This window comes from Manis pentadactyla, chromosome 14 (genome assembly GCF_030020395.1).
Source record: "Manis pentadactyla isolate mManPen7 chromosome 14, mManPen7.hap1, whole genome shotgun sequence".
Lineage (NCBI taxonomy): Eukaryota > Metazoa > Chordata > Mammalia > Pholidota > Manidae > Manis > Manis pentadactyla.
In genome coordinates this window covers 77,208,895-77,222,230 of record NC_080032.1, presented here as the reverse complement: position 1 = coordinate 77,222,230, position 13,336 = coordinate 77,208,895, and the positions used below count along the sequence as shown (strand labels likewise).

Genomic DNA, 13,336 nt, shown 5'->3' with positions numbered 1-13,336 from the left:
ACAGAAAGAGAAATCAGGAAAACAACTCCATTCACAATTGCATCAAAAAAAATAAAATACCTAGGAATAAACCTAACCAAAGAAGTGAAAGACTTATACTCTGAAAACTACAAGTCACTCTTAAGAGAAATTAAAGGGGACACTAACAGATGGAAACTCATCCCATGCTCGTGGCTAGGAAGAATTAATATCGTTAAAATGGCCATCATGCCCAAAGCAATATACAGATTTGATGCAATCCCTATGAAACTACCAGCAACATTCTTCAATGAACTGGAACAAATAATTCAAAAATTCATATGGAAACACCAAAGACCCCGAATAGCCAAAGCAATCCTGAGAAAGAAGAATAAAGTAGGGGGGATCTCACTCCCCAACTTCAAGCTCTACTATAAAGCCATAGTAATCAAGACAATTTGGTACTGGCACAAGAGCAGAGCCACAGACCAATGGAACAGACTAGAGAATCCAGACATTAACCCAGACATATATGGTCAATTAATATTTGATAAAGGAGCCATGGACATACAATGGCAAAATGACAGTCTCTTCAACAGGTGGTGCTGGCAAAACTGGACAGCTACATGTAGGAGAATGAAACTGGACCATTGTCTAACCCCATATACAAAAGTAAACTCAAAATGGATCAAAGACCTGAATGTAAGCCATGAAACCATTAAACTCCTGGAAGAAAACATAGGCGAAAACCTCTTAGACATAAACATGAGTGACCTCTTCTTGAACATATCTCCCCGGGCAAGGAAAACAACAGCAAAAATGAGTAAGTGGGACTATATTAAGCTGAAAAGCTTCTGTACAGCAAAAGACACCATCAATAGAACAAGAAGGATCCCTACAGTATGGGAGAATATATTTGAAAATGACACATCCGATAAAGGCTTGACGTCCAGAATATATAAGGAGCTCTCACGCCTCAACAAACAAAAAACAAATAACCCAATTAAAAAATGGGCAGAGGAACTGAACAGACAGTTCTCCAAAAAAGAAATACAGATGGCCAACAGACACATGAAAAGATGCTCCACATCGCTAATTATCAGAGAAATGCAAATTAAAACTACAATGAGGTATCACCTCACACCAGTAAGGATGGCTGCCATCCAAAAGACAAACAACAACAAATGTTGGCGAGGCTGTGGAGAAAGGGGACCCCTCCTACACTGCTGGTGGGAATGTAAGTTAGTTCAACCATTGTGGAAAGCAGTATGGAGGTACATCAAAATGCTCAAAACAGACTTACCATTTGACCCAGGAATTCCACTCCTAGGAATTTACCCTAAGAACGCAGCAATCAAGTTTGAGAAAGACAGATGCACCCCTATGTTTATTGCAGCACTATTTACAATAGCCAAGAATTGGAAGCAACCTAAATGTCCATCAATAGATGAATGGATAAAGAAGATGTGGTACATATACACAATGGAATACTACTCAGTCATAAGAAAAGGGCAAATCCAATCATTTGCAGCAACATGGATGGAGCTGGAGGGTATTATGCTCAGTGAAACAAGCCAAGCGGAGAAAGAGAAATACCAAATGATTTCACTTATCTGTGGAATATAAGAACAAAGGAAAAACTGAAGGAACAAAACAGCAGCAGAATCACAGAACTCAAGAATGGACTAACAGGTACCAAAGGGAAAGGGACTGGGGAGGATGGGTGGGTAGGGAGGGATAAGGGGGGGAGAAGTAGGGGGATATTAAGATTAACATGCATGGGGGGGTAGGAGAAAAGGGAGGGCTGTACAACACAGAGAAGGCAAGTAGTGATTCTACAACATTTTGCTATGCTGATGGACAGTGACTGTAAAGGGGTTTATAGGGGAGAGCCTAGTAAACATAATATTCGTCATGTAAGTGTAGATTAGTGATAGAAAAAAAAAAAAAAGGGCAGTTTCTGTGTGGTAACCTCCAACGAGTTCTACACAAGGGTATAAAGGGCATATAAAAGTGTAGGCAAAGGGTCTGTTTGTGTTTATACAGAGGATCAAAGCCTAATTGGGCTACCCCGAAAATGAACTAAGATACGATATGAAAAAGAACTTCCAACATCAGCACTCTCTGGAAGACTCATGCCAGAGGATGATCATCAAAAAACCCCAACAAAGATCCACGCACTGCTACAGCTGTAGATGCACTCATCCCACCAGTTCCTGGACTTGCCATGGGAATGAGGAAGGAGATATGTAAGCTGGCCTGTGCATACAGTAAAACAACAAAATTGGACTGGATCTATACTGTTGGAACTCAACCAAGAATTTGGAGAAGTGCAAATTGTAGCGCTCCAAAGTCTTACAACTACAAACTATTTACTGTTAAAAGAACATATGGCATGTGAACAGTCCCCAGGAATGGGTTGTTTTAATTTGTCTGATTTCTCTCAGAGTGTTCAAGTTCAGTTGGACAATATCCACCATATCATAGATAAGTTTTCACAAATTCCTAAGGTGCCTAACTGGTTTTCTTGGTTTCACTGCAGATGGCTGGTAATTACAGGTATGCTTTGGTTATGTAACTATACTCCTATTATGTTAATGTGTGTGTGCAATCTAAGTAGTAGCTTAAAACCTGTACATGCTGAAGTTACTCTACAAGAAGATATGTCAAAGAAATAATCAATCTTCCCATGTTTTCTTCCGCCTGCTACTTCTATAGCTTTTCTTCTTCCTTCCTAATTACAACCCTTAAATAGAATTCGTGCCTCATATCAAATTTACCGAGTATCATAATTCTTCCAAGTGGTAAAGATACCTCAAGACAAATGCTGGGCATAGAAGTCACAGGGCATAAATATGCAAAGAAGTAAAAAGCTAACTTTTTCAAACAATAAGGCTTCTCTCTCACTTACCAACTTCACATTTCCCTGTATGGCCCCGGAAGATGACTGGTTAGCCAGAGACGGGTAAGATTCCTCAAGGGAGGAACAACCTAAGACAGGCACAGTCGCAGGGGGGCCATCAGGTGAGAAATTGGGGATCAACAGAGGTGAGGCTTAGAACCTCACCCCCCCTGTTCTGAGAGAAATCTTCTGCATCCGTGGATGTTTTATTGCCCTGGTCTAGCTTGGATTAACACATAGTCTACAGGCACACACCTGATCATCTACATGTGCTCTCTTACAACACTAAACTATGTTTTCTACCTTTATCTTGTATCTACCTACCACTTCAGCATTTTATTAAAAATAATAATAATAAAGAGAGAAATGTGGTATCCACATATAAATCAAGTATAAAAACCAAATGAGTATTCATATTTGAACTGACTGTTTAGAGTTCATAATGCATGAGCAAAACCGAAAGTTTCTGTGATGACTGCCCTTGTACTGTTCACCATGTAACTTATTCATTATGTAAGAATTTGTTCTACATGTAAAAACTTGTTTGTTATGCCTCAGAAGATTGGAGACTGACAAAAATTAGGCTTGGGGTGGATTAATGATTGTGCATTGAGCATTGACTCCCCTATACAGAATTTTATTGCCGTTAACAACCATTTGATCAATAAATATGAGAGATGCCCTCACAAAAAAAAAAAAAAAAAAAAGGACAGACTTCCAATGGTAAAATAAATTAGTAACCAGGATGTAATGTATAGCATAAGGAATATAGTCAAGATATTGTAACAGCCTGGTAGGGTGATAGCTGGAACCTAGAATTATGTATATAAATGTTCTACCACTGTGTTGTACACTTGAAACTCATGTAATGTAATACTGTGTGTCAACTACCCTTCAATAAAAAATAATTATTAAAAAAAAAAAAAAAAGAAAACATAGGTCTGGGGTTTGCAAGGGCGATTGTGAAGGGAGTCATCAGTGCCTGGGTGGGAGTGGAGGCCAGGGAGCAATGACCCTGCCATGCTGGCAGACTGCAGGGCGGTGTAGCCAGACAGTGGGGAGGCAGGGGGGAGAGAGGGGGATTAGGAAGACCCACAGGTGCAGCCCAGTTCCCAAAACATCTCAGCCTTTCCTTTTTTTTAACAGAAAGTCAAATATAATACAGAATACTAGAATCAATAGAAATTAACAAATATATGAAAAATATACACACAAAGCAGCACTATGTAGTGACTTATGAAGGGGAAAAGTAGTGGTCCAAGACCTCTCGATGTGGCTTGTCAGTTAAGGGAAGGAAACCCACTCCCATGTGTGTGCGGGATCCTGGGTCCACAAAAAACAAAAAACAACAACAAAAGTTTTCACTAGTACATTCCATTGACAGGTAACAGAAATTCAGGATGATTTTACAATGCTTCCTTTCTTTCTTTTCTTACTGAAGTATCATTGATATACAATCTTATGTTGGTTTCAAAGTACAATCCAGTGGTTTAACAGTTACTCATATTATTAAATCTGCACCCCCTCTAGTGTGGTTACTATCTGTCAACCTAGAAAGATGTTAAAACAATGCTTCCTTTCTTAATACAAGAAAAAAAATGCCCATTTGTGTGTGTGTGTGTGTGTGTGTGTTGTGGTTTACTGTTGACTTAAATATATTAGTGACACTACAAACATTTTCCTGTATTTTACAAACTTTTGTTTATGTTTTACCTTCACTTTTCTTCTACCTACTAAACACTTTCAGGTTGGTAGACAGATGGGCACCTTATTCTATGAGCAGTTGCACTACAGGGGTAGGAATTCTCCAGACAAAAGTTGTCCATTAAAAGAATCACTGGTTGGGCAGAATGGGCTGCCACTCATACCCATGTCTGCCAGTCCTATAGGCCAGGAAGTGCTGCCATGGTGGAGCCAGAGGGGACGCAGTGGGGCTGTCTGTCAAGATCCCCTTCTGTCTTAAAATCTCTGGCACTTACTCAATTTGTCAATTTACTTAACCTACCTGTACCTCAGTCATTTTATCTATAAAATGGTGATAAAATAGTCTCCCGCTCACAGAATTTTTGTGAGGACTCAAGAAATAATAGATGCCCTATGTAGCATAAGTACCTGGCACATAGTAAATGCATAATAAATGCTGATACATAGCACATGATTGGATACTCAATAACTTTTAGGAAACAGGTGTGAACAGAGTTTGCTTGAAGTAGAAGACGAAAGACTCATCTTTGCCTACAGCGTTTGATAAAATGTTTTATAAAAGAGATGACATGTTAGCAAGATCTGGATTGATCAGCATAAGTTCATGGCGCAGATAACAGGAGGGAGGGGTTACCAGGCAGAAGAAGCAGATAAAAAGATGCAGATATAAAAGCACGTGACTTATGTGAAGTGAATGGAGAAGTTTGTCTCATAGAAATTATGCTTCTGCAGTTAAACTCACGAATACCTTGAGATATTCATTGATGATTATAAAACAAATAGACACAAAAGAAATAAAAGAAATAGCCCCTTCCTAACAATGGACACTCAAAGCACTGAGATAAACCTTGGTCAATTCAGAATTAGACGTTTTATTTTATTAACAGTATCTTTTAAAAGCTTGACACTAACTCAGAACTGTTCTAATATAAGGACCTATTTGATCACGTGCATATTTATAGAAATCTATAGAATTGTTCTTAACTCTCAGAGTGGAGATGCAAGTTGTCTGTAGGCATATGACTATTTGATTCGGTAAATGTAGATCATTTGGAATTTGAATTCATCACTGAACCTGCCTCTGCAAGCATGGTATAGTGAGAAAAGTCTACGGTACAGATTTCAGGTTTTGACCCTGTGCTGCAACTCTGGGAAAGTAAATTAACTTCTCTCCTGGGATAAATACAATTAGACAAGTTTTTGTTTTTTATTTGTCTTTTTCCCTACTGATTCAGAGCCTGCTGTGAGCCAGGTGCTCTGCTGCGAGTGTTTGTATACAGGATCTCATTTAATCCTCTCTGTAACCTTTGCCTGACCTCTAATGTCCTTTCTTCCACCAGGGGCTTCTACAATTGGCTGTTGGAGGGCCCAGAACAGCTGTTTTCTTATTTTAGTTGTGCTGTCATTCTGTTTGGCTGGGAACAAATTGAATGAGCCCTGATGTTTTCACGTTCCAAAATGGGCTTTGGAGAGCACAAATTTTCCAAGCTTGGAAATGCTAAAGTAGGCATAATGGCTTTCAGATCCCCTTTGCTGCTATTTGCCGCGAGTATAATGGGCTTCTGGCTTGAAGGTTGCTCAGACACAGTTAATATCTGTGTCTTTTGTCTCTTTTCCTAGTACTACACTTTGCACAGTATAGGAAATCAATTTATGTTTTGTGGAGGATAATATTTTATCCATTTTTACTTTTCCTATTTGTGATTCAATAAACCATCAAACTGGTTTTGGGCATATTACCACTTCATCTCTTCTTAAGTTTCACATATCTCCTATTTATCTACTGAGATGTAACTAATGCCTGTAAAATCTTAGTTCCCTTATTTTTAAATAGGGTAATGAGAATTTCTATTCTGTCCATTCACCATGTTAAATGAGGTGATACGTGTGAACATTATTTATAATACATAAAGTATCACACAACTGTTATCATTATCGTTACATATCCAAATAAGGATTTTTCTTCAAAGCATCCCTTTGGAACACTATCTACTTATCCCAAGAAAAAAAATCAAAAGTGAAATGCCCTTGTTTAAAAAAAAATAGTCTTTTTCCTTTCCCTCATCCACTCCTTTTTATTCTTTCCCTCTCCTTCTTGACCAATCCAGTTCTAAAGCCATTTGGTGGAGCAACACAAGTTACTTAACAGCAACTTGATCACACAAGGGTCAATTGTTAACTTCTCAGAAATTTTGTGAACCAATTTAAAAAATAGCCATTGTTTAAAATTAAATCATATAAACTTAAAAATAAAGCAGTTACATTAAAAAGAAAAGTAATGCTCAAAACTCATTGTATCCTATTCCTTTACTACATTTTACTATTAACTTTGCTCTGGAGGTTATTGTGGGTATTGTAGCCACATGGTGGAAATACTCTGCAACAATGTGCTATTGCGTATCACGTTGGTAGCTTGAAATTGGCCATGGTGGGAATACTTATAGAGTGAGAATAGGTGAACACCACACAGCATGGCTTGATTAATTGTGTATTGATAGTTTAGACTTAAAAAAGGGGGGTAGATTAAACTTATAAGTCTTGTGTCTGTGGTCATTACACAAAATTGTGAATGGAATAAAAATATGAGGAAACCTTTTTAGAGCATTCAAAAACAAAGGTCCAACTCAGCAAAGAAGTCACTCATATCAGTGATGAAGCATGTAGCTCTGCTTCAACATTTTTGTCAGAAACACTTTCAGTCATCAGTTGAAGCCATGAGTTGGTAACAAATACACAGTCTTGGAAAAAATCAACAAAAGCATTTTTGAGCATTTGATTATATAAAATTTGACATTATGCAAAATTTGAAAAAGACCAATCCTTATGAGGGGCTTTAGGGAATGTGCACTGCTTATACTAATGGCCAGTATTAGTTCAGGTGATATTTTTACAGTGTTTGGCTGGAGAAGTAACAGTCCAGAACTGATAGCTGGGGCAGCCTTGGGGCCACACTACAGTGGTTAATGCAGCCAGGCAGGTGATGACAGGAGCTCTATTAGAGTTTCAGGTTCTCAGCAAAACTGAGCAGAAAGTACAGAATTCCCATGTACCTCCTACACCCATAGCCTCCCCCTATCAACATGGCACCGTAGTGGTATATTTGTTAGAACTGATGAGCCTACATTGACACATTATTATCACTCAAGATCCAAGAGTCTGCATAAGGGTTCACTCCTGGTGTTGTCTGTTTTGTGGGTTTTGGTAAGTGTATCATGACATATATCAGCCATTATAGGATCATGCAGGAGACTTTCACTAAAATTAAAAATCCTAAAAATCTTCTGTACTCTGCCTATTCAATCCTACCCCCTCCAAGCCCTAATCTTTTTTATTGTCTCCATAGTTTGGCTTTTTTCCAGAATATCATATAATTCGAATTATATAGTGTGTGGCCTTTTCATATTGGCTTCTTTCATTTAGCAATATGCATTTAAGTTTCCTCCATGTCTTTTCATGGCTCGATGGCTTATTTCTTTTTAGCACTGAATAATATTCCATTTTTTGGATATACCACTGCTTATTTATCTGTTCAGCTACTAAAGGACACCTTGGTTACTTCCAAGTTTAAGCAGTTATGAATGAAGCTGATATAAATATCTGTGTACAAGTTTTCATGTGTACATTTTTTATTTAGAAATTTTATGCTATATGTCCTTTATTATCAGCAAAATGTGTAGTAAACTTATGTACAAATGTATGATCCTACTTTGGTTTTTTTGGTTCTTAAGCATTTACTAGCACTCCACTGCTTATAGGCTGTGGTAAACCCATTGGCTTTTACTCTGAATAAAATGGGAACCACTGAAGGATTTTAAGCAGGGGAGTGGCTGGCATTTTTAAAGGTTCACTCTGGTCAGTGGGTTGAGCAGAGCCTTAGAAGAATAGAAGGGTTATAGAAGTGAGAGAGGAGGGTGGCTTGGGTGAGGTTAGATTAGGGTTAGATTAGGTCTAGTCTGACCTAATCTAGAAGAGATACCTAGACATCTTCCCTGCCCCTTAGTTCCATTTCACATGACCAATTCATGACTGTGGCATGTGAAAGTGGCTCATTAAACAGCTCCCCTCCTTCCTTCTTGAGGTGCAAAAAATTGAGAAGACAGGAGTCAGCAGCTAGAGAGCCAAGTAAGATCTTTCTTGTCCATAAAGACTGAATTGGAGGATGTAGGTTAGCATGAGAACGACACTGGTCGCACTAATTCCCTTTCCCCCAGTCTAGGTCTTGGAATCACAGAGAAAGTTAGTCTGCAGAATAGATATTTACCCAGAATGAAGAGAGGAAAAAGAATGCAGGCTTTTATTCTTTTTAATTTTTCTTTTAATCTCTCTCTCTTTTTTTCTCCTAAATCTGGAAGGTGAGGACTCCGCAGTATTGAAAAAACCACACTGCAGAGAAATTTTCTCTTTAATGTCTGCTTTTTCTCTTTTTTCTCATTAGAATTTTCCTTTTCTAGGTGATTTTACACCCAGAATTCCTGTCCTCCACCAGCCCCTTACTCCCCATGGATTATGAAGAGTTTGTCCGAGGCTGTCACCTTGGGGTCTTTCCTTCCTACTATGAACCGTGGGGTTACACTCCAGGTATGTGACAGGCGTAGATTGTAGAATGTTAATTTTATCAGTATATTATTTTATTCCTGTGTGTCATATTCAAAATTAATATGTAATTTCTACTAAGGTTTTGGTTTTATAGTTCGCTTTCAAAGTGATTTTGGTTGGATCAACCCCAGGGGTCAATTTTATGCTTTGTAGATCCTGACCTCAGAATAAGGACAAAGATTGTGGAAGTATACCAGGGGGTGGTTGGGCAATGTTTTTATAAAGATTACATATTGTTTAAGTTATCTTTACCAGTCCCATTCACTACTCTGAAGGAGAAATGGCTGTAAGTAGGCTTAATATGAGGGATGACAGTCAAGTCAAAGTGTTCTTTAAAACTTATTTCAGAAGAATATTTTTTAAAAAAGATTAATGGATGTATTTAATTTTTAATGAATAACACATTCACAGGGTTAAAGAAACAGATAGTATGAAAAGGTGTACAGTAAAAGTCTTCTTCACACCCTTGTCCCTCTAAAGAGGTACTTTTAAAATAAAATGCCAATTCAGTGGTAGGTAGTATGACCAATGGCATAGTTGCATTCAGACCTGCCACCTCCCCAACTTTTTTTTTGAACAATGATGGATTCTCAGATCCACTGTCTGCTGTTCTCTTCTGGTCCCCACTAGCGTGGTGGCCATTAGCATCAAGAGCAATCAGTTTGTATTTGTACTGAAATGTCTTATTGAAAAGGAAACAAATACTTCAAGTCCATGCCCATGCAAAAAATATAATGATGACTTTTCCCTCTTTTATTGATACTTTGACGTTTTCCTCATAGTCTGGATAAAATGCCATTTGTAATTTTAAAAGAAAAAGCTCAAAAACATTGTTACTTATAATTTATAAAGTTTGCCTTCTGATCTCAATGTCATCATTGCCCAAGTAAGGGAGAGAAGCACAGCAGTCAGGGTTAGGGAGGTCATACATAGGCTGAGTGATGAAGAGGAAGAACTTGTCTAATCTTTGCAATCGGATCCCAGAATTTAAATGTAGAATTAAAAATTCTGTATGAATAGAATCTTATAATCTTTACAAATAGGGGTGACATGAGGCTCTGCATCTTCTGACCTAAGGTTCTACTCTACTGCTTTAGGTTCCACTGCCTGCAGCTGTAAAAACATCAGATTTTGGGGGGAAGAATAGATAAAGGATTATTTGTTCTTGAAACATGATACAGAAAAGTTGTTGATGTAATGCCTCCAGCTATCTCTCCTGTAGTTTTGAAAATTGTTATTGGCATCAGATTCCCTGTTTTGAAGGTGGTCTCTTCTTATGAAATGCCCACTTAATTATCTTGCATTGTTTATAACAGAGTATAGATCTTTTGAGATACAAAAACCACCTATTTCACTAATGAACATACCACATTGCTATCGACTCTTTTCTTGTTATTTCTAGTAAGTGTCAAGGAAATTTCAAGGATACAGAAGCCTTGAGTCATTGAGGGAATATAGGAAGTCATTTATGTTGGGTAAAAGAGAATGTTCTATAGTTTATAGCAGCCTTTCTATCGGAATGTCATTTTAGAGGACAAAGTTAAACTTAACTTGAAATGACAGAAGAGACATATGTAGTGTTTTACGATAAAGGTCAGGAATGGTATAAAAGATAAGTAGACAAAGGAATTTGAGAAATACTCCATAGTGAATGAGTCATTCTCTTTTTGAATTAACCAAAGCAAGCTGGCCACGCCTCACCTATATTTACAGAAATAATGAGACCTCTGGTGGTTAAGTTTGGCGTTAGCCTCTTAGATAACGATTTTTTAAAAAATAATCTCTTTGTGTGATACAGTTTATTTATCTCACTCCAGAAAGTATTCATTTAAGTCTGTGTTTTATGTTATCAGAAAACCCAATGAGTATAAAAATTTAGCCTGTTAGATTTCATTCAGTGAGTATTTACTGAGCTTACATGGGTACCTGGCATTTCACCACATGTGTGTTACTGAGCATTTAATAAAAAATAAAGATCTGTGAATGTCCATGGAATTGTAAGCAAAATTTTGTATCCATATATGTGTGAGAATTTTTCTAGAGTTTTCATATCAGATTCTTATTTGGGTCAATATTGCCCACCCCACCTTCCTCTCCTTCACCACCAACCCCCCAACAAAAATCAGAAACCACAGCCCTTCAGACCTAAACCAAAAGGAAATACTTGCAGAGCAGGAGAAAAGGCCATTGTCTGCATTGTTCAGAAGCAATGGGGGAATCCTTTTTGTTTTCACCCATCCTTACTAGTCAACCAAGAGTAATTCCACAATCAAGTTAAAATCCTTGTTAAAACATGCAGACATCCTTGAGAGAGGTAATGTTTCGTAAGATATATCCAATATCTTATGCAAAGCAAGTTTTAACTACAAGGTGAGAGAAGTCTAACAGAGACAGTGGCTTTGCTGAGCATCTGCAGAAGTGGGATTTGCAGCAAGGGAGATCAAGATGATGGGAAGAGCTGGTCGTGGCCAAAACGTATTTACCCACCTCATAAACTTGCCAGATACTTACAGACACAAGTTAAGGATGGAGCAAAAACCAAAACCGGCTGAAATGAGAGCGCTAGTATAGACTAGCTGTTCCAAACAAGTGCTCTGGAGCTGGACGCCTGATTTCAAATCCCAACTCTACCACGTCCCCTGGCTTTGTGAAGTTGGGCAAGTTATTTAACCTCTCTGTGCCTCAGTTTCTTCATCTGTAAAAATGGGGATGATAATAGCCTCTCTTCACAGGGTTGTTGAGGAGATTAAATGAGTTAATAATACACACAAAGGGCTTAGTACTGTGCCTGGCACAAAATTGACACACCTATTACTAGGTGGACTCTAGCTTTTTCTTCCTCTGTGTGCCTACGAGTGTGTAGGAGCTGGTCTGAAGCCGAGCCTCTCTCTGTTTCCCCGGCAGCTGAATGCACTGTGATGGGGATCCCCAGTGTGACAACCAACCTCTCTGGCTTTGGCTGTTTCATGCAGGAGCACGTGGCCGATCCTACTGCTTACGGTGAGGCTCCCCATCATTCACCAAAGCTGGAGGGGGAGGTGACCTCTAACCTAACAAAGCACAATGTCTTTATAGAGCCCCCACACCTAAAGCTATCCTGATGATTAGACTAATGCTTATACTTCTTAATTAAAAGTAGACTGAATGACATAATCCATGGAAAGGACAAAAATGCTATTAGTATTAAATATATTGCCCAAAAAACAAACTACAAAAGGCATGCTAAAGTTGGACAAGTCTTGCCCTTTTACCTCTTGTTTTTGTGAACTGTTTGGCTCTCTGCTACCTAGAAGCAATATTACAATAACCATGGACTTAGCGTATGTAGTTTACTGGTCAGCATTGTTGTTTTAAAGGGCCATGCCAGGTTAGCAAAATTCACTCAAATTGTTAAAGATGGCAGAAGACTGCCTGTCGCCTCTGTATCTCCGTGTTGCCTAGCAGCAAGAAAAGCCGGATAGGATGGATTCTCTGCCTGCACATCGCCACTTCCCTGGTCTTCCCCATTTGCATTGTCACTGTTCTCTTCAGGCTCAGGCTGTGGTTCTCAGCCATGGCTGCCTGGCGGCAACGCTGGGGAACCTGAAAAGCCCTTATTCCCAGGTGTCTGCGGGGAGATTTGGGTGAGTGAGCCGCCCCAGGGAGAATCACCGATTCAGGGTAACCGCATCTGCCAGATTTTTTAGCAAGATCCATTTTGTTGGCTGTGTGTTGGTGACAATTGTAAACCATTAGAAGGAGATCGCAGAAGAAATACAGCCTTGAGTGGGCCAAAATGAAATAAAGGCAACAGGGGGTTAGGGAGTGGATAATGCACGTTGTCTAGGATAGCACCCAAGAAATAGGGGAAGAAACGCTATAGAGCTTAACCTTACTGTGACCTGCCCTTTGCCTTTTGTGCCCCTCAGGAATTTACATTGTCGACCGGCGCTTTCGCTCTCCCGACGATTCTTGCAACCAGCTGACTCAGTTTCTCTATGGATTTTGCAAACAGTCGCGCCGCCAAAGAATAATTCAGAGGAACCGAACTGAGAGGCTATCAGATCTTCTGGATTGGAGATATTTAGGCAGAGTAAGCAAGCTTGTGATGAAGCGGACCACTCGAAAAATCCCACTGGACTAGAAAAGAATTGGTTCTAGTCATAATCTGTAAAGTCAACTAGGTATCACGATTGT

The 13,336-nt window shown here is 38.9% G+C and overlaps 1 protein-coding gene across 2 annotated transcripts in view; it reads left to right on the top strand.

Moving 5' to 3' along the window:
* Positions 1–13,336, top strand: part of GYS2 (glycogen synthase 2) — a 54,570-nt gene that overhangs the window by 37,229 nt on the left and 4,005 nt on the right. For both annotated transcript variants that reach the window (XM_036889557.2, XM_036889558.2), the window contains exons 12-14: positions 9,016–9,142; positions 12,065–12,160; positions 13,069–13,232. In XM_036889557.2, coding sequence (XP_036745452.2) covers positions 9,016–9,142; positions 12,065–12,160; positions 13,069–13,232 — 387 coding nt within the window. The remainder of the gene's footprint in view (positions 1–9,015; positions 9,143–12,064; positions 12,161–13,068; positions 13,233–13,336) is intronic.